The sequence below is a fragment of the Dreissena polymorpha genome, chromosome 9 (genome assembly GCF_020536995.1).
Source record: "Dreissena polymorpha isolate Duluth1 chromosome 9, UMN_Dpol_1.0, whole genome shotgun sequence".
NCBI classification, from domain to species: domain Eukaryota; kingdom Metazoa; phylum Mollusca; class Bivalvia; order Myida; family Dreissenidae; genus Dreissena; species Dreissena polymorpha.
This window is the reverse complement of record NC_068363.1, coordinates 104,019,572-104,037,912: the sequence shown is the minus strand read 5'-3', so window position 1 is coordinate 104,037,912 and position 18,341 is coordinate 104,019,572. Positions and strand designations below refer to the sequence as shown.

Genomic DNA, 18,341 nt, shown 5'->3' with positions numbered 1-18,341 from the left:
CAGCTTAGAGGTTGACATTCTCTCACAACTGGTTGATTGCGGTTGATTCCGTTTACTCTTGCCAATCGACTTAAGGAAGCAGCCTTGACGGGACCCTGTTTTCCGGATCTGTGCGCATTTTACTGAAACTATATATATGTAGTATATATACAAACACTGGCCAGTATCCAAGTTCATTAATTTTGTGGAGGGTTGGAGGGTTTTATTTTAACAGTGATTAAAGCAATGCGACTTACACCTCGTCGTGTTCCAAAGCTAAAGTATGATTTTCAGCAAACATTCAGTATTTATAGTACACAGAGCGTAGTGTAAGTCAAAGACGAAAGTAAAGGCAAGAAAAAGGTTATATCTGACTATTTAAATCCGCTTGCGTTGGATAAAGTAGTTTGTTCTCGAACTACCAATCATTATTGTCAGATCACACACATTTTAAATCCTGTCGCAGTCATTTTTTGCGTTGCATTGTGGTCAAGTTTAAAGGGATCTTTCCCCGTTAAGTTAAAGGGGCCGTCCAACAGATTTTGGCATGTATTGAAGAATGTCATTAAATGCGTTATATTGATAAATTTAAACATTTGACCTAAAAATATCCAGTAAAAAAAAACAAGAATACAATTTTTAAAAAAGGAAAAAAGTAACCCTCAACAGGGCTTGAACCACTGACCTCTGGAGTCCTGGAGTAAAAAGTCTGCCGCATAGACCACTCGACCATCCATGCTCATGTTTAGAGCGGATGTATTTTTACCTATATAAGCAATCCTCGTAGTTTCCCAAAATATAACTACAACAACAGAACTTTCCTAATTATTCAATCGTTTCGCGTCGCACGACGCTTTATCATTTTCAGGTTTTCAAATCGTCAAAATATGCATACAATGGATATTTAAGAGCATGGTAAATGGTCAGTATTACTATTTCCTCAAAAATATAACAACAAAAACGAAAATTTGCGAATCTGAAAAAAACTTTTTTTAATTTTGTCAATTTACCAAAACGTTGGACGGCCCCTTTAAACTGACAAAATTGAGAAAAAAAATGTTTGAGAATTGAGAACCGTAAATTTTCGCTGTAGTTGTGATATTTGTGAGAAAACCGTAATACTGCACATTTTCCATGCTTGAAAATATCCATAATATGCATCTTTTGACGATTTAAAAACCTGAAAATTATAAAGCGTTGCAACGCGAAACGATTGAATGATTTGGAGAATTCTGTTGTTGTCGTGATGTGTCACTACGAGGATCGCTTATATAAAGTATAAAATACGTCACTTATTTTACGAGCATGGATGGCCGAGTTGTCTAAGCAATAGACTTGAACTCCAGAGGTCAGTGGTTCGATCCCAGTTGAAGGTGACTTTTTTTCTCTTATTTTTTCGGAAGCATTTTAGATCCAATGTTACATTTATCAATATAAAACTATAAAACATTTAATGGCAAACTTCAATACATGCCTCGACAAAGCATTAAACAGGTTATTTTATATACAGTGGAACCCTTCTTAACCGGACACCTCCGGGACCGAGAGGAAATTCGAGAGGAAATTCCGGTTTTGAGAGGATTGCGGTCTTGAGGGGAAATTGATTTTCTTACTTCCAGAAGGTAAATTAGATATCTTAATGTGGAAAAAACACACTCTTTCGGCAATTTTTAATAGTTTATTTATATATAACATTCATTTATATTGTATGTTGAAATATCTGTATTGCTCTCGTTGAAAGTGATGTATCCATAGCTTGTTGAACATAAATTTCTGTTCGACATTAACTTTTGCGGTGTATTTTTACATGATTTCTTTTTTTAGCGTTCATGGCCATTTTTATGGTCGATTGACGTCACGATGGCCAACTTTTGGGCCGCTGACCATTTAATGTGGGGCAAGCGACTAAGAATCTAGGTCAAGTCATGTAAAATTGGTCAGTGCCCAACCTTTTGGTCACTCGAGTATAAAGGGGTACGGATATTGTGTTACAAAAAATATTAGTCATACCATAACATGAATACAATTAACATCAATTTCTAAATAATCAGAAACTTCTACGCAATATAAAAGATACTAAGTACATATGGTTAGTAACTTAGTATAACAATACAGTAGACTGTAGACATAACAAATTAAGATATCTTCGTCATTAATATATTTAAGATTTTATAATTCCTTAAAACTGATACTTTTGTGGTGAGTGAAGAATTAAAGTTTGTCATTAAATGATTTATATTGATAATTGTAAAAATGATTGTAAAAATGAGATCTATAAACCTCCATTAAAAAGCAAGAATACACTTAAAGAAAGAAAAAAATAACCCTCAACTGGGCTCGAAGCACTCACTCCTGGAGTAAAAGTCTAACGTTTGACCACTCGGCCATCCGTGCTCATACAATGAGTGATGGAGTTTATATTATATATAAGCAATCGTCGAAGTATCACAAAATCTAACGACAGAAAGAGAACTATCAAAATTATTAAATCGTTTCGCGTTGCATCGCTCTATAATTTTCAGGTTTTAAAATCGTCAATAGATGCATTTAATGGATATTTAAAAGCATTGTTAATGTTTAATGTTACTGTTTCCTCACAAAAAACCATAGCTACAACGAAAATTTGCGAATCTGAACACTTTTTTACAAATTGTCAATTTACTTTAACGTGAAAATGCTCCTTTAATCCCGGATTTCCAAGAGCGATGATAATTTTAATATTACTCACAATATAATTTCCCAACATCTTGGAAAGACTTGTATTCATTCTAAACTCGTGCATTGTTAAACTTGTTATCAAATTTTTTGACGTTATATTAATTGATAGTTGAACCTACATATAGAAATCAGTTTAAAGGGATCTTTTCACGGTTTGGTAAATTGACAAAATTGAAAAAAGTTGTTTCAGATTCGCACATTTTCGTTTTAGTTATGATATTTGTGAGGAAACAGTACTGAACATTTACCATAGTCCAATATAGCCATTATATGTATCTTTTGACGATTTGAAAACCTAAAAATTAAAAAGCGTTGCAACGCGAAACGATTGAATAATTTGGAGAGTTCTGTTGTTGTCGTTTAAATTTACGAAACTACGAAGATTGCGTATATATCGTATAAAATACATACATATGTGTATACCCGGCGGAATAGCCGAGAGGGCTTATGCGTTTTTACTTGAGACTAACTCCAGGACTCCGGGGGTCACTGGTTCGAGTCATGGTACCGGCTACTTTTTTTTCCTTTTTAAATTTTATTCTTGATTTTTTACTAAAGCTTTTAAGATCCAATGTTTACATTTATCAATATAAAGCATTTAATGACAAACTTCAAAATATGCCAAAATCTGTGAAAAGGCTCCTTTAAGATGCCTATTCAAAATGTCAACAAAAAATGAACAAAAATCAGGGACTGAAACTTGAACATGTATTCAGTCGTTTATTAGCATCGTTTCGTTTATTGGCAAAAACGGCAAAAGCATTGCCTTGGGCCATTTACAAAAAATATAAAGATTATGGCCAAGACACACAGACAAATATCATATATACACACAGTCATACATACATAAATACATAAACCCACATATTATATGACTATTTTAAACATCAAAATATATACATCAAATAGGTATATTCAGAGTTCACACAGCAAGCAATGCATCACGTAAAATCGAAGCATTATAACAATATTTAGCAACGCTTCTGATTTTTCGTTTAGATCTAGATGACATGAAATTAATAAACATATTCATAGACGGCCAGGAAGTATTTACTAGGTATTTTTTCCTAATGTTAGTAAAAGCTGTACAACATAGCAAGAAATGGTATTCGGATTCAATAGTGTTTAGTAAACATAATCTACACACTCTATTATTGCGATCTACATTTCTGTATCTTCCCGTTTCGATTTCAAGATTGTGAGAGCTCAGACGAAGTCTTGTAAGTGATATTCTTGATTTTTCGTGTGATACATAGTCTAAATAGTCCTCATATTCAAAAGTTCTTTTAAATTTACAGTAGTAAGATAACTTAGGCATATTTGAAATGGATTCTAACCATGTTTGTTGAAACTGGTCACGGATCCGTTGTCTCACTGAGGCAAAATTAATGCTGATATTAGAATTTTCAAAAAGATCACCATTCCCCAGATAATCAAAGTAGGATTTGCATGCTTTAAACCAGCAAAAGGTATTAATATTTCTTTGATTTGTGAACACTCTATACATAATGGAATCTGTCTTATTCATTATTTTTATATAAAATTTAAGAGCTCTTTCTTTACACAACACTGCTAATGGATATTTGCCAGTTTCACCTAATACAGCCATATTTGGTGTTGATTGTTTTACACCAAGAATTATTTTCAAAAATTTAAAATGTAAGGCATCAATTTCCTTAAAGTTATATATTCCCCATACTTCTGAGCCGTACAGCAGCAGTAGAATCATACAATCAAATAGATAAAATTTGGTCTCAACATCCATTTTAACATTATTAAATAAGCACAAAAGATAATGATAAGCTTTCAGGGCTTGATCAGAGAGAGCTTTGACAGCATATCGCATATTACCTGTATAATACAATTTTACACCTAAGTAGCAAAAACTGTCAACAATTTCAATGATTTGTTCATTTATAGTCCACTGATAATTATGATGACTCTTACGCGTTTCAAAGATACATACTTTAGTTCTGTTAACATTAATTTTTAATCCACATGATGTGGAGTATTGCGATATACTATCAAGTTGTGCTTGAAGACTTATCGGATTAGTGGTAAACAGTGCGATGTCGTCAGCAAATAACAGAAGATACAATGATAACTGTTTATTACTACTTCCATAAACAGACAAAATACTGACGCTTTCATTGGAACAAAGCACACAAGAGGGGACATGGCAAAGCTAAAAGGGATCAGAGCGTGCGACATTGACAGCAATTGGTACTTTTACTTGAAAGCAAGGTTGCAACGTTTTGAATTAAAGACAGCAGTAACGTAAAATGACATTCATCAGAATTGCAACAAGAAAAATTATATCATTTAATACATTCTTGTAAACGAACCGCGTGAATGGTAAAGTACGGTTAATTCCCGCCCCCTTTCACGTGTTCGAGGTAAAATACATTTCGAGAAGAACAGTCATGTCGTACCTATGTCACTGAGTACATTGCGTACCATGATAACACAGAACGTCATGTTTTCGTTTTGTTTTTCCTGCTATTGATTATCAATTAAGCAAAATATCCAATCAAATTAATCAAATGATACACGCACCTAGTAAAAAAGGCTTAATGTGCGTTATCAGTGTTGCCAGGGGCGGGTTAACGTCCCTCCTTCGACTGAACGTCGTGAGTTAGTCACAGTGTATAACGTAATCGAGCAAGGTATAAAACGGCTACACAATGCTGCCAACACGGAATAAAAGAATTTCAATTTCGAAACATGTAAGTATACTTTACTTTGGATATTAGTATTTCAACGAATAGGTATATTATTTTAATTATATTTGCGTTGACAGTTATGCTTAAAATATAAATTTTCTTAACTGGAAATACTCTCCTTGAACATAATATGAATTTTTCTTTCGATCTGCTTTCTGACCGACTACATGTTTATTATAATAAACATGATTTTAATCATCATTCGAGACCCGTGTATCATGTTCTTGTTTTTTATTAAAGGCTACTGTGACGTTACTTTTGTTAGTCTTGCATTATTTTCTCGATTCTTTGGTTATTATGACATTATCTAGAGTACAGAACATACACTTTCATAGTCTCCGATATACTGATGGCGAAACGGTAGCGTGGTCGCTAAATCATCAACCGTTCCTTATGGCGTCGAATATAAATTTTGATAAATATTAAAATAAACATGACCTTTTAATTATGATTGATTTAATGAAAATGCCCAATTGTCCTACCGACGTAATGTGCATCATATTTGTACAGCTAACGACACATCCGTCGTTACCATGGTTACAAGAATCGTGTTTCTGCTGCTGGCGCTGTGCTGCGGGATATCAGAGTCCGGTGGCGGCGGCCGTAAGTGATGCTTTTAATAATTCCTAGACATGTTACCTATGAATCTAAGTCGTCAATTTTAAGCAAATAGCATACACTTTAACAGATGTCAATCATATTAAAATGAGCCTTGCACTGACAAACAAAACGGCTTAATGCATGTGCTTAAAGTGTCGTCTTAGATTAGCCTGTGCAGTTCGCACAGGCTAATCATTTACGACACCTTCCGTTTTTTATGGAATTTTATATTTAATAAAGGGAGTCTAACGGAAAGTGTATTCCCTGATAAGGCTGTGCTGACTGGTTACCTGGCTTAACACTTAAAGCACATGTGCAATATTCTAGTGTTATTTATATAACTGTTTTTGCTCAATTATTTATAAAGAGGTCGATGTTTTTATAATTAATACATGTATGTATACTAATTTATATTTAAATGTGATAGTCATGTATAAACATTCAATACATTAGATTATGCGATTCCATAAGAAACTTATGTTTTCGTACAGCATATCCTAGCATGGGACAAGGAACGGTTGGTCAAGCCCCATTTCCAAAACAGTTCGGCATGGGTCAGCAACAATTTTCTAATCAGCTAGACATTGGAAAAACACAATTTCAAAACAACATCGGCCAAGCTCAAATATTTGCTGGCAAACGACCTCTCGAAATCCCAGTGCAATTTCAAAAACAGAACGACATCGGCCAAGTGCCAATATTTTCTGGAAAGCGACCCCTCGAAATGTCAGCAATATTTAAAGAAGAGATGGACATTGGCCAAATGCCGATTTTTGCTGGCAAAAGACCTCTGGAAATGCCAGTGCAATTTCAACAAAATATGGACTTTGGCAAAATGCCAATATTTGCTGGAAAGCGACCTCTGGAAATGCCAGCACAATTTCAACAACAGATGGGCGTTGGTCAGACGTCTACATTTGTCGGAAAGCGATTCAAGGACATGCCAGCACCACCTTCTGCGCTATATAACGAGGTGAACCTAATGCCCTGGGCTCAGTTTTCGGGAGAGATGCAAACGAAGTTCCCTCACTATCGGAACTTTGTGCCTCGCCCACAGGTCGGATTGCATGGAATGGGATATCCATTTTGGAATGGCGTTCAAGGAAGAGCCCAACAATGGAACGGCGGACAGGTGAACGGTGCACAATGGTTTCCCGGACAAGTTAACGGTGCACAATGGAATGGTGGACAAGTGAATGGTGCACGATGGAATGGCGGCAATGTGCCAGGGGCCGACCGTGCTGGCTTGGGCGCTGTCGATAATCAGGGTCGATGGAGGCAGCTGCCAGCGGACAATCTTCTGGTTGACGTCATGACACCGAACCGAGTACCCCCCGTCGATTACAACAACATTAACACGAACAACGCTGTAGTTAGTCCAAACTTCAGACAGCAAATGGACAGCAAGAGGTCAGGTTTCGATGACGTCAATGGCATGTTCGTTGTCCCGCTTGAGAGGCAACGGGGTGGCTTCGTGCCGGAGGCTACCAAACCAGGGACCGTGGAGTTTGTTGACAACACGAAGAAAGACGCGAAAAAGGATGAAAAGTCTGTGCCAACAAACGTGGATGTTGTGGTAAGAATATTCATAGTTAAATATTGTTTTTTCAATGTTCAGTTCTTACGAGTCGATGCCTTTCTCCATATCTTCGTCTCATTCTCATCAAACGTCACATTTTCATCATAATTGAATCCATCGTTGATAATTATCATAATTCTCTTCTTTTTAATCATAATCATCGTCATCATTAACACAACATCATCAACAACACCAACGGTATCATTATAATCATCATCATCATCATCATCATCATCATCATCATCATCATCATCATCATCATCATCATCATCATCATCATCATCATCATAATCGTCTTCATAATCTTCTTCTTCTTCGTCGTCGTCTTCATCATCATCGTCATTACTGTTACTTTGACGATAACCATACAATTACAAACGACATTTTTTATCTCGTCATAATTATACAATAACAATCCTCAAAATTATTTATGCTTAAATTATGAATATTTGTTTATCATCAGCAGCAGGATTATAATCGTCAACAATAACATCATCATCATTATTGCCATCATTATAATCATCATCATCATAATCATAATCATCATCATAACCATCATCATAACCATCATCATAACCATCATCACAACCATCATCGTCATCATCATCACTATTACCTCCAGCATAAGCATCGTATTCATCGATAAAATCCTCTCAATCATACTCACCATATTCATTACCATCTTAATTATCATCCCCATCCTCATTAATAATTTCTATTATTTATTGTGATTTATTTCTCTTTTTCAGCAACATGCCCCTCTAGTTCAGCAAGGTTTCGGTGGTTACCCCTCTAGGCCACTTAAGAAGTAGGAGCTGACAGCGAGCATGCGCAGTGATGGCTGAACTGTTACGCATGCGTAGACCAAATCCTCCGACGTGCCACATCTTCTTTGCATAATATGTGTTTGATTGTTAGGTTTAGCCTTTTACAAATGATGTGTATCATATAAATATTCAATATACTTGTTGTTTTTTACATTGAGAATCAATAAACGAAATAATTTCGCGGACACTCATCAACAGCTTCTTAACTCCCAATAGATTTACTGCCATCAAAATAAACGGTCGGAAATATTAGTTTACAATCAAGAATATTGTAATCGATGGGAAAAACAACATTGCCAAATATCTCCATTCACTATCAATAAACGTATCGCTTGCATTTATCTATTTAAAACTTGTTCACAGCAAAACATTGGTTCCTTTCGTGTTAAAATGCATACGTTTTCTTTGGAATTGTTGTCATGTCAATATGCCAGTGTTCTTGTGTTGCTAACAATATATTATTTTCCAACGTTATCAATTAACGGTATAAGTGTGCTTTTTTATTCTAGAGAGTAACAAGTTTCAAGGTGTTTGTGTGAAATTTAATGTTTGTAAATGATATGCATGTACAAATGTACTTCCGTGAAACGTTTAGAGTCGAATTGATGATATTGAGGTTTCAATTTGCCGTGGGCGTAAGTGTATGTATATATGAATGAACACTACTATAACTAAGCGCACATTTCACGTTGCAGATCTACCTTTTAATGCAGTCATCTTTTCTGAATTATATAAAAGTAGGTGCATTAAAAAGTTTGTGGATAAGGAAATGGTGAATACCAGCGACTGATATACAACGCTTGTTTGACTAAGACAAACCGTTGAAGTAATTGAAACAATTTTACCAAAAACTAATGCAAATTGTTTACAATTGTTTATATAAGATTTCCAAACAAAGCCGCGTGAAAAAATACAAACGAACATTGGTATTGAACTTAAATAAGTCGTCTCTGGGAAAACCGGGCTTAATGCATGAATAGATAGCATCGCCCAAAATAAGCCTGTGCGGACATGCATCTCTTTCTTCTTGTATGTCATTTTTCGTTTTTTGGATATTTTCTAGACGAAATTCTACTTTGGGCGGAAAGTGTCGTCTGATGAGACTGTGCGGACTGCTATACACACATGCATTAAGTCTGTTTATCCCAGATCGAGGCTCAATTATGTTCTGCATATAGTAAGCTCCAAGCACTCAGCTTCATCAAACCGTACGCTTTATTGAGACTGTTTTCAAGAATGCGTGATGCTAATGTGTGGAAAGACAACTGCGTCATAATGAAAAACTTAAATACCATATAGTTCAATCGTTTAGAACATAGTATGCTACATACATAATATGCCATGTGAGGACGCATATAACTTCATCCACCCGTACGCTTTATTGAGACTGTTTTAAAGACTATGTGATGAGAATGTGTGGAAAGACAACAGCGTCTTAATGAAATTCTTAAAACCCCTTTATAGCTCAACCATTGAGAACATACGTCTGTTACATACATAATATGCCTTGTAAGGACGCATAAAACAGGGCTTATTTTGGTATCGGTTTTATGTACGCACAAAAGTGTGCAGTTTTGAAATACGTTTACATTCATGCACTTGATATTTACTGTATGTGTTTTGGCAAAGACCATAATTAGTTTATAAAAGTACGCGAGAAATGTGATATGTACTTTTTATAAGCTCACCTGAGCACAATACCCTCATGGTGAGCTTTTGTGACCGCCTTTTGTCGGTCGTCTGGCGTGCGTCGTCCGTCGTGCGGCGTCAACATTTGCCTTGTTAACACTTTAGAAGCCACGTTTATCCGATCTTCATGAAACTTGGTCAGAAGATTTGTCCCAATAATATATAACACGAGCTCGAAATTGGTTCCTGTTGCTTGAAAAGCATGGCCATCAGAAGGCGGGGCATTGTTCCTTATATGGTTATAGTAAAAAACTTATTAACACTCTGGGGCCACATTTATTGTCAGATCTCAATGAAATTCGGTCAGAAGATATATCCTAATGATATCTTGGACGACTTAGAAAATGGTTTTGTTTGGTTGAAACACATGACCGCCAGGGGGGGGGGGGGGTATTTTTCCTTAAATGGTTAGAGTAAAACTTTGTTAACCCTCTTAATGTCACATTTATAGCACAATATTCATGAAACATGGTCAGAACATACGCTATTATGATATCTTGGACGATTTAGAAAATGGCTCTGGTCTGTTGAAAAACATATCCGCCAGAAGGCGGGAACTTTTTTCCTTATATGGCTATGGTAAAACCTTGTTAACACTCTAGAGACCACAATTATTGTCAGATCATCATGAAACTTGGTCAGAAGATTTGTCCCAATGCTACCTTGGACGAGTTCGAAAATTGTTCCAGTGCTTGAAAAACATGGCCGCCAGGAGGCGGGTAAAATGTTTTTTTTATTTCTACTTATTGCTGTAGTAAAATCTTGTTAATACTCTTGAGGCCTGTGAAACTTAGTCAGAAGATTTGTCCCAATGATATCTTGGACGAGTTCGAAAATGGTTCCGGTTGGTTGAAACACATGCCCGCCAGGGGGCGAGGCATTTTTCCTTATATGGCTTTAGATAAACCTTGTAAGTACTCTAAAAGTCACATTTATTTTCCGATCATCATGAAACTTGGTCAGAAGATTTCTGTCGATGATATGTTGGAAATATTCCAAAATGGTTCCTGTCTATTGAAAACAATGACCGCCATGGGGCGGGAAATTTATCCTTATATGGCTATATATGGCTATGGTATAACCTTGTTAACACTCTAGAGGCCATATTTATTGTCAGATCGTCATGAAACTTGGTTAGAAGATTTGTTTCAATGATATCTTAGACGACTTTGAAAATGGTTCCGGTTGGTTGAAAAACATGGCAACCAGGGAGCGGGGCAGTTTAGCTTATATGGCTATAGTAAAAATTAGTTAATACTATAAAAGTCACATTTATTGTCCAATCTTCATGAAACTTGGTTGAAACATTTATTTTCATGATATCTTGGATTAGTTCGCAAATGGTCTGTTGAAAAACATGGCCGTCAGAGAGCGGGAAATTTATCCTTATATGGCTATTATATTATATAGTATATAGTAAAACCTTGTTAAAACATTGTTTTCACACGTTTCTGACACGAAATAGCGTTTTATAAATGAGATTTCGATAAGTTTAAACACGCTTTCAGACGCCAAGACGGTACCGCGGTCACCCATATAATTACATAATAAGGTGATATAAATCATAGTTAATTTTGTTTTTGTTTAATCGACATTCAAATTATCACTATTGACAATGCTGAACTAAGAAAAAGTCGGGTAATTTTTCTGAACTAAATTAACGTTATATAACTGGGGTTTCGGGTAATTCTACACATTGAATCTGACACTCGCAAGTGAAAAGATTACGATTCGTCTTTCGAACTACATTGTTCTACGAAATCAACGCCCCAAACGTATCATTCTGGATATCGACTGTCTGGGGGACGTAAAGCCAATTGACACAGTAAAAGGGACCTTTACAAAGATTTTGACAGATATTAAAGTTTGTCGTCAAATGCTATAAATGTAAACATTGGATCTTAAAAGCTCCCGTAAAAAATATATATATAAAAATAAAGAAAGAAAAAAGTAACCCTCAACTGGACTCGAAGCACTGACTCCTGGAGTAAAAGTCTAACGCTTAAACCACTTTAACATTCTTACTCATATGATGAGTAATTTTTTTATACTTTGTAAAAGCAATTCTCGTAGTGTCGAAAAATATAACGACAACCACAGAACTCTCTCCAAATTATTCAATCGTTTCGCGTTGCAACGTTTTATAATTTTCAGATTTTTAAATCGCCAAAAAAATGCATATACCGGTAATGGCTATTCTAGAGCATGGTAAATGTTCAGTTTAACTGTTTCCTCGTAAATAAATGTTATAACTACAACGAAAATTTGCGATTCGGAATTAGTTTTGTATTTTGTCATTTTACCGAAACGTCAAAATGTCCCTTTAATGCTGATTGGTCGTTCGATATTCAGATGAGAGTTTGATTAACAGGTGGTCAGATTTTTATTGTTCCCTTGTCATTAATAAAGCACCACGTGCCGTAATAAGATTTCTTTACTGCCAATGCAGTTGATGACTGACCGGCTAGAGCAGTGGTGTCTACGCGCGCTACTCAATCGGCGACCCGGGTTAAATCCCCGCTCCCGGCGCATTTGACTTTTTGGCCGGTGGAGTTTCCTCCAGGTACTCCGGCTTCCCTCCACAACACATGACCATTCCAAAATTAAAAACAAATTGTTTTAGTAACACACACATAGCTTGAAATCGCAGCTATAACAAGAAATGTATCCCAAATTTCGGAAGACAAAAAGTAAATTACGAAGGAGTGCTGGGACGCTCTCCAATTCCTCATAAAATGCAGCCTCAGACGCGGTAAGACCTCATAAACTTCGAAACACAAACATACATAGCGCCGTTGACGTTTCGTTTAAATTTGTTCATATTTGTGCAGATGCAAGATGCAACTTTCCAACCACACATTCATGCTATAAAAAGTGGACAATTAACCCATCTATGCCTAGCGTCTAGAAAAAAGGCCTTGGCAAACAGCATAGACCCAGATGAAGACACGTCGGAACATGTATAGCTTAGCATACAAACACTACTCAACATCATCGGATGTCAGTTCAGTTTCTTCCCCAGAACCATCTCAGTGTGGAACAGACTACCAGCTACAGTAGCTTAGGCCCTCTCTTTGGTATCTTTCGACGCTGCATTTTTAATAACAAGGGGTTTCACTCCCAGCTGGTTGGATGACCAGCTGGGATTATCTCTCTTTTTCATCTTCATGATGCGGCGTCTCATCACGATCTGCGCTGTTTGCTTAGAGGAATTTCTGTAAGAAATATTCTAAATATAGAAATAATTATACTCGACATCCCAAATTTTGGGAAAAATGATCCAATTTAGAAGGATGTGAGAGTCCACTAGGCATAAATGGACAATTCCGACACGGTCCGATAGCATGTATTGAAGAGTGTGTTCTGAATACATATGTAACAAAGACATTTCTCATTTTATAATAAAATTTAATAAAATATAAATGCATTTGTATATTACAAAACCAACAGTCTTGATGAAAGCTAAATCTGGGTAAAATATAAACAGATAATACCCATCAGCCACTCCTGCTATGTACGAAATTCACGCAATATAACAAACAATAACACAAAATATGTTTCCAATATCCACGTTGATTTTTCCCAAAAATATTATTTCTTTGAGATCAAACAGTCAGCAGAAAAATGAGCAAATTAAGTCCAGTAAGGTTACTAAAAGACGGTAAAGGTGAATGTTATTTTACCTTAAACCTTTAACGCAGAAAGATGACAACTTGTTATATCATTAAATATATACATGTCAAACAGTAAAATAAATGTTGTTAAATTAAGAAAATTTACACTTTCATATATGATTGTCTATGGTTATATGCCTAACTCCAATTATTGTCTTTACCTTTTATAAGTTACTTCAAAATATAGAATTTTAAAGAATAGTATAACTCAGTTTATATATATATATATGTATGAACATATGTGCAAACTATTTACAATTATGTTTTTATAGCTGCGGCTTAAAAACGTTTATGGTTCACATAATACATCAATGTCATGGCAATGTCGTAAACACAATACATGCACTCTAGTATCAACATATGACTAAAATACACTAAAGCTTCACGATTACAAAAACATCCACACACTATAAATATAAAAACATCAGGAAACTTTTCTATAAAATCAACAAGTGTTTCTGAATATCATGGAAACAAAGTCATCATCATCATGATAAAAAATTTATAACTCTGTCGTGTTAATAACAGTACTGCAAGCACGTCCGAATGTAAACCAAATATAAACAAAGACAAACACGGCGCACAGAAAAAAAACAACAGAACAATTCAATTAAACGAAATTGACAGCTACCAAATGTTGACCAGATACTATATCAGACGCAGAAACAGTCAACTACTTTAATTTCAAACAAAAAATTGGCATTTTATGCTTTATACACTTTGCGAGCATAACAAACTCTAAAATAAAATGGCAACTTGATAAAACTCTTTAAAACGGTCTACGACGTCAAAAGATGACGTCAAAAGGAGTTACTTATCAATACTTCACCATCGCCTTTTTCTCCCTGTTCGGTGTCAATAACCCGGATGTTGGGTTTCTGCTCCGGGTATTTCCCGTCATCGAAATGCGACGCCATAAGGAGGTCACGTGCCTTCCTAAGGGACGCGTTTGAGGCCAGGAGGTTGTCGTATAGTAGCCCTCCCAGCAACCCTCCGGTGATTGGTCCAACCCAGTAGATCTGAAATAAGATGTTACCATTGTTATTTGTATTGTCGATGTTGCAAATGAATATTGTCGTGTCGCTATAAAACGTAGTTCTATATAAAAGAAAAAACAACAACATATTTATATACTTGAATAGACAGAATAGTGTGGACATGATTCTCAATTTCGTATAGTTGAAATGGTCATGTATAGAAAGAAAAATGTGGCATAAAACTTGAGTGCTTCAGAATAGTTAAATGGCAGAATATTTGATCATTTTTTAACATGTGAACATCATGAAAACGCCACATTTATGCCTTTAAACTTTGTAAAGCCAACCCAGATACTTGAGTTTTATTGTTGCAATGATTATAAACCTAAACCTCGCTCTTTACCCAGTGGTCAGTCCAGATATCCATGATGACTGCTGGTCCCAGGCTTCTGGCGGGGTTCATGCTGGACCCAGTATACTCCACCTTCAACAAGGAACCAAATTGAATAAAGTTTTGAAACAAATGGATAATTCTTACCAATCATATATCAATAAATCTTTGTCCAAAACTAATTGTGACGTTTTCTTTGGCCACTATTTGACGCAGTTTCCCAATAACCATTAATGTAAAAAAGCATTTAACATACACTGGTTAAAACGCTTATTATAACATGCATCTATTGAAATTAATTGACAAAGTGCAATACTGTTTCATATTAGTAATTAAGATAACACAAGTGTTGCTTGCATACATAAGACTTTAAAATTGACTTACCTCCCTGTTTATATTAATCATATTGCTCGTATGAAATTAAATGGAACATTAAAATAAGTATATGAGTTAACTGACTTACTGTACAGTTTCATGTGTTAATGTTCGTGTATTTGCCCGGTTATGCTCTATCAATTAATATTTCAGATAAACGTACACGCAGTAATTACCTAGCAAATATGTTCACAAAACAAAAGCACCCCATAACGGGTGCCATGCTCGGCTGCGAAAGCTTGTTAGAATTTCTTTTTAGAGGTCACAGTGACCTTGACCGTTGACCTAGTGACCCTAAATGGGTGTGGCGTGTAGAACTCATCAAGGTGCATCTACATATGAAGTTTCAAAGTTGTAGGTGGAAGCACTTTGATTTTAGAGGCAATGTTAAGGTTTTTGTTAAAGTTTGGTATTAGAGGTCACAGTGACCTTAACCTTTGACCTAGTGATCCAAAAATGGTTGTGGAGTGTAGAACTCATCAAGGCGCATATACATATGTAGTTTAAAAGTTGTAGGTGGAAGCACTTTGATTTTAGAGCCTATGTTAAAGTTTCATATTAGAGGTCACAGTGACCTTGACCTTTGACATAGTGACCCAACAATGGGTGTGGCGAGTAGAACTCATCAAGGTGCATCTACATATGAAGTTTCAAAGTTGTAGGTGGAAGCACTTTGATTTTAGAGTCAATGTTAAGGTTTTAGCACGACGCCTACGGTGGACGGAGGACGGCGGACGGCGGACGGCGGACGAGCTGGCTATGACAATAGCTCGGGTTTTCTTTGAAAACAGTCTCGCTAATAAAATCAGACAAAATTATAAAATTACTATCATGACTCAATGAATTATTCCCCTTTTATTAGCCTGAAGTTTCGTGCTTTTTAACAATAAATTGATAAACTGCTGCAAAATTGTTTCAAGCATTTTAAAAAGCTAGTTACCCGGACGGACTACCAAATTTGACATTGACTTGTCCGGACCTTACTCTACACGCCATGGGCGAACTGGCAACCACTAATTTCTATCCCTGGATATTGTTACAAAACGCGAATATCTCGGTTCGTGCTTAAGAAGCATAATACCAGTAATTATAGAGCTCTCGTTTAAACAAAACTGACCGGGTGAAACTGGACATTACCGGACAATGTAACAAAAGCTACATACCTGGGGTAAAAAAAACACAATAACTTTGAATCAGATAAAATTTATAAAACAAATATCGGCTAAAAATAATTGCGAAAAATCTTACCGTTTGTTTAATATTATGTTTATATGTGCACTATAAGTTACGGTGGTAAAATTTTCTTACCAAGTATTTATACAGAACTTTGAAACAACTACTACGCTGCGATATTACAAATTCATCTGAAACATTGTGAGTTTAATTATGTCCCAATTGCTTGGTCTGAATTTCTTAGAAGTTTTAACTCAGTATTTATAATAATTTGCGGTGGCCGCTTATTTCATTGGACAGTAAAGCCATTTCATATTGACAGTTGACAGTACTATGGTGTGTTATTCGCAGTAAAATTGCAACTTAAAAAATCTGAATCTAGTCTTACAAAACACACTTAACAATATTGCACAAACTTGGAGCACACGGTTTGATAAAGATAGAACAACGCTGATCGGTCGAACAAAATATGAAGAGATGACAACTTATTTTTCCAAAATCGGAAAATTAGAAAATGTCTCTATTGAAGTTTTTTTTAAATGTAATGCTAATTACTATTTGGAAAATTTCGCTCACCGCCCAAAGATGGCCGATAGTAACAGCAAAGCCAATGGTAAGTGGGAAACTGCCGCCGAGGTCCGTCCTCTTGCTGTCACAGGCGGCGAACACCGTCAGTATAAGCACCATTGTGATCACAAGCTCGATCCCGAAACCTTGAGCAATAGTGACACCGGTGTTGAGGGTTGTCGTTCCCAATCCGCCAATCTGGAAGTCGGGTGTCAACGCCTTCAGGATTCCGGCGCCGGCGATGGAGCCAATGGATTGAGCGACGATGAAGAGGATGGCGCGGATGAGGCTGACGCGCCTTGTGATGAGCATGGCACATGTGACGGCCGGGTTAATGTGGCCGCCGCTGATGTGGCCAATGATCCACACACTGGTGGCGACGCCAAGCCCGAATGACAGGGCGATCTGAACAATGTCCAATGGGTCAGCTGTCCAGCCTTGCACTGTTGACCCAATACCGACAACCACGAGAATGAAAGTTCCTAAAAATTCTGCGAAAACCGCCTTCCAAAAGAGTAAGGTACGAACATCATCCAAACTTGTCTTCATTCTGCACAGAGCTATTTTCGCTGTTTTACAATCGAGGACTTACGCGTGCCACTGAAGAGTTTCTTACACAGACCGAGACCCGAACAAATGTAGAATCAACGTATACGTCGAACGTCCGCCTTTCTGCAAATATAAAAATGGCGTCATTTAATAAATAGAAAACCCCACATAGGGCACTTTGAAACAAATACTGACCAGTCGGACTGTCCCAAATTGTACAGTTTGGGGCTCCCTGGCTACCATTGTTATCCATTGGGCAAGAAGTGTGTTTTGTTTTTCTAATATCTTAAACTGTGCCATACAGTATGTGTATTAACGCATGAATAATAAATAATTTTCACATCACTGTCACGACGACATAAATTATATAATTCTCGTGGAAACATATTAAGTTAAAAACATGTGTTCGCTACACAATTCAAAGTGTTAATAACACTTTGAATTTTGTTTCCTACGAATGTTGTTTAAATATTTAAAATAATAATGTATCACTTTGTTATTTCAACAAATGCCAAGATCT

The 18,341-nt window shown here is 36.3% G+C and overlaps 2 protein-coding genes across 2 annotated transcripts; one reads left to right on the top strand and one right to left on the bottom strand.

The window, feature by feature from the left end:
- Positions 1-5,936: 5,936 nt before the first annotated feature.
- On the top strand, positions 5,937-8,779 carry LOC127845589 (uncharacterized). Its single transcript, XM_052376607.1, has 3 exons — positions 5,937-6,023; positions 6,512-7,596; positions 8,349-8,779. The coding sequence occupies exons 1-3, from the start codon at positions 5,954-5,956 to the stop codon at positions 8,409-8,411; spliced, it is 1,218 nt and encodes a 405-aa protein (XP_052232567.1). The 5' UTR covers positions 5,937-5,953; the 3' UTR covers positions 8,412-8,779.
- A 5,141-nt stretch (positions 8,780-13,920) lies between these two features.
- On the bottom strand, positions 13,921-17,925 carry LOC127845613 (aquaporin-4-like). The gene is made up of 3 exons (XM_052376628.1): positions 17,282-17,925; positions 15,170-15,250; positions 13,921-14,808 (listed from the first exon to the last, which is right to left on the bottom strand). The coding sequence occupies exons 1-3, from the start codon at positions 17,819-17,821 to the stop codon at positions 14,590-14,592; spliced, it is 840 nt and encodes a 279-aa protein (XP_052232588.1). The 5' UTR covers positions 17,822-17,925; the 3' UTR covers positions 13,921-14,589.
- Positions 17,926-18,341: the final 416 nt, after the last annotated feature.

What these genes read in the sequence shown, in the direction of transcription:
- LOC127845589 (XM_052376607.1), top strand. Translation starts at nt 5,954, where the DNA reads ATGGTTACAAGAATCGTGTTTCTGCTGCTGGCGCTGTGCTGCGGGATA. An exon ending in AGAGTCCGGTGGCGGCGGCC is followed by an intron (nt 6,024 to 6,511) that starts GTAAGTGATGCT and finishes GTTTTCGTACAG; the next exon opens with CATATCCTAGCATGGGACAA. An exon ending in CAACAAACGTGGATGTTGTG is followed by an intron (nt 7,597 to 8,348) that starts GTAAGAATATTC and finishes TCTCTTTTTCAG; the next exon opens with CAACATGCCCCTCTAGTTCA.
- LOC127845613 (XM_052376628.1), bottom strand. Translation starts at nt 17,821, where the DNA reads ATGAAGACAAGTTTGGATGATGTTCGTACCTTACTCTTTTGGAAGGCG. An exon ending in CTATCGGCCATCTTTGGGCG is followed by an intron (nt 15,251 to 17,281) that starts GTGAGCGAAATT and finishes TCCTTGTTGAAG; the next exon opens with GTGGAGTATACTGGGTCCAG. An exon ending in ATATCTGGACTGACCACTGG is followed by an intron (nt 14,809 to 15,169) that starts GTAAAGAGCGAG and finishes ATCTTATTTCAG; the next exon opens with ATCTACTGGGTTGGACCAAT.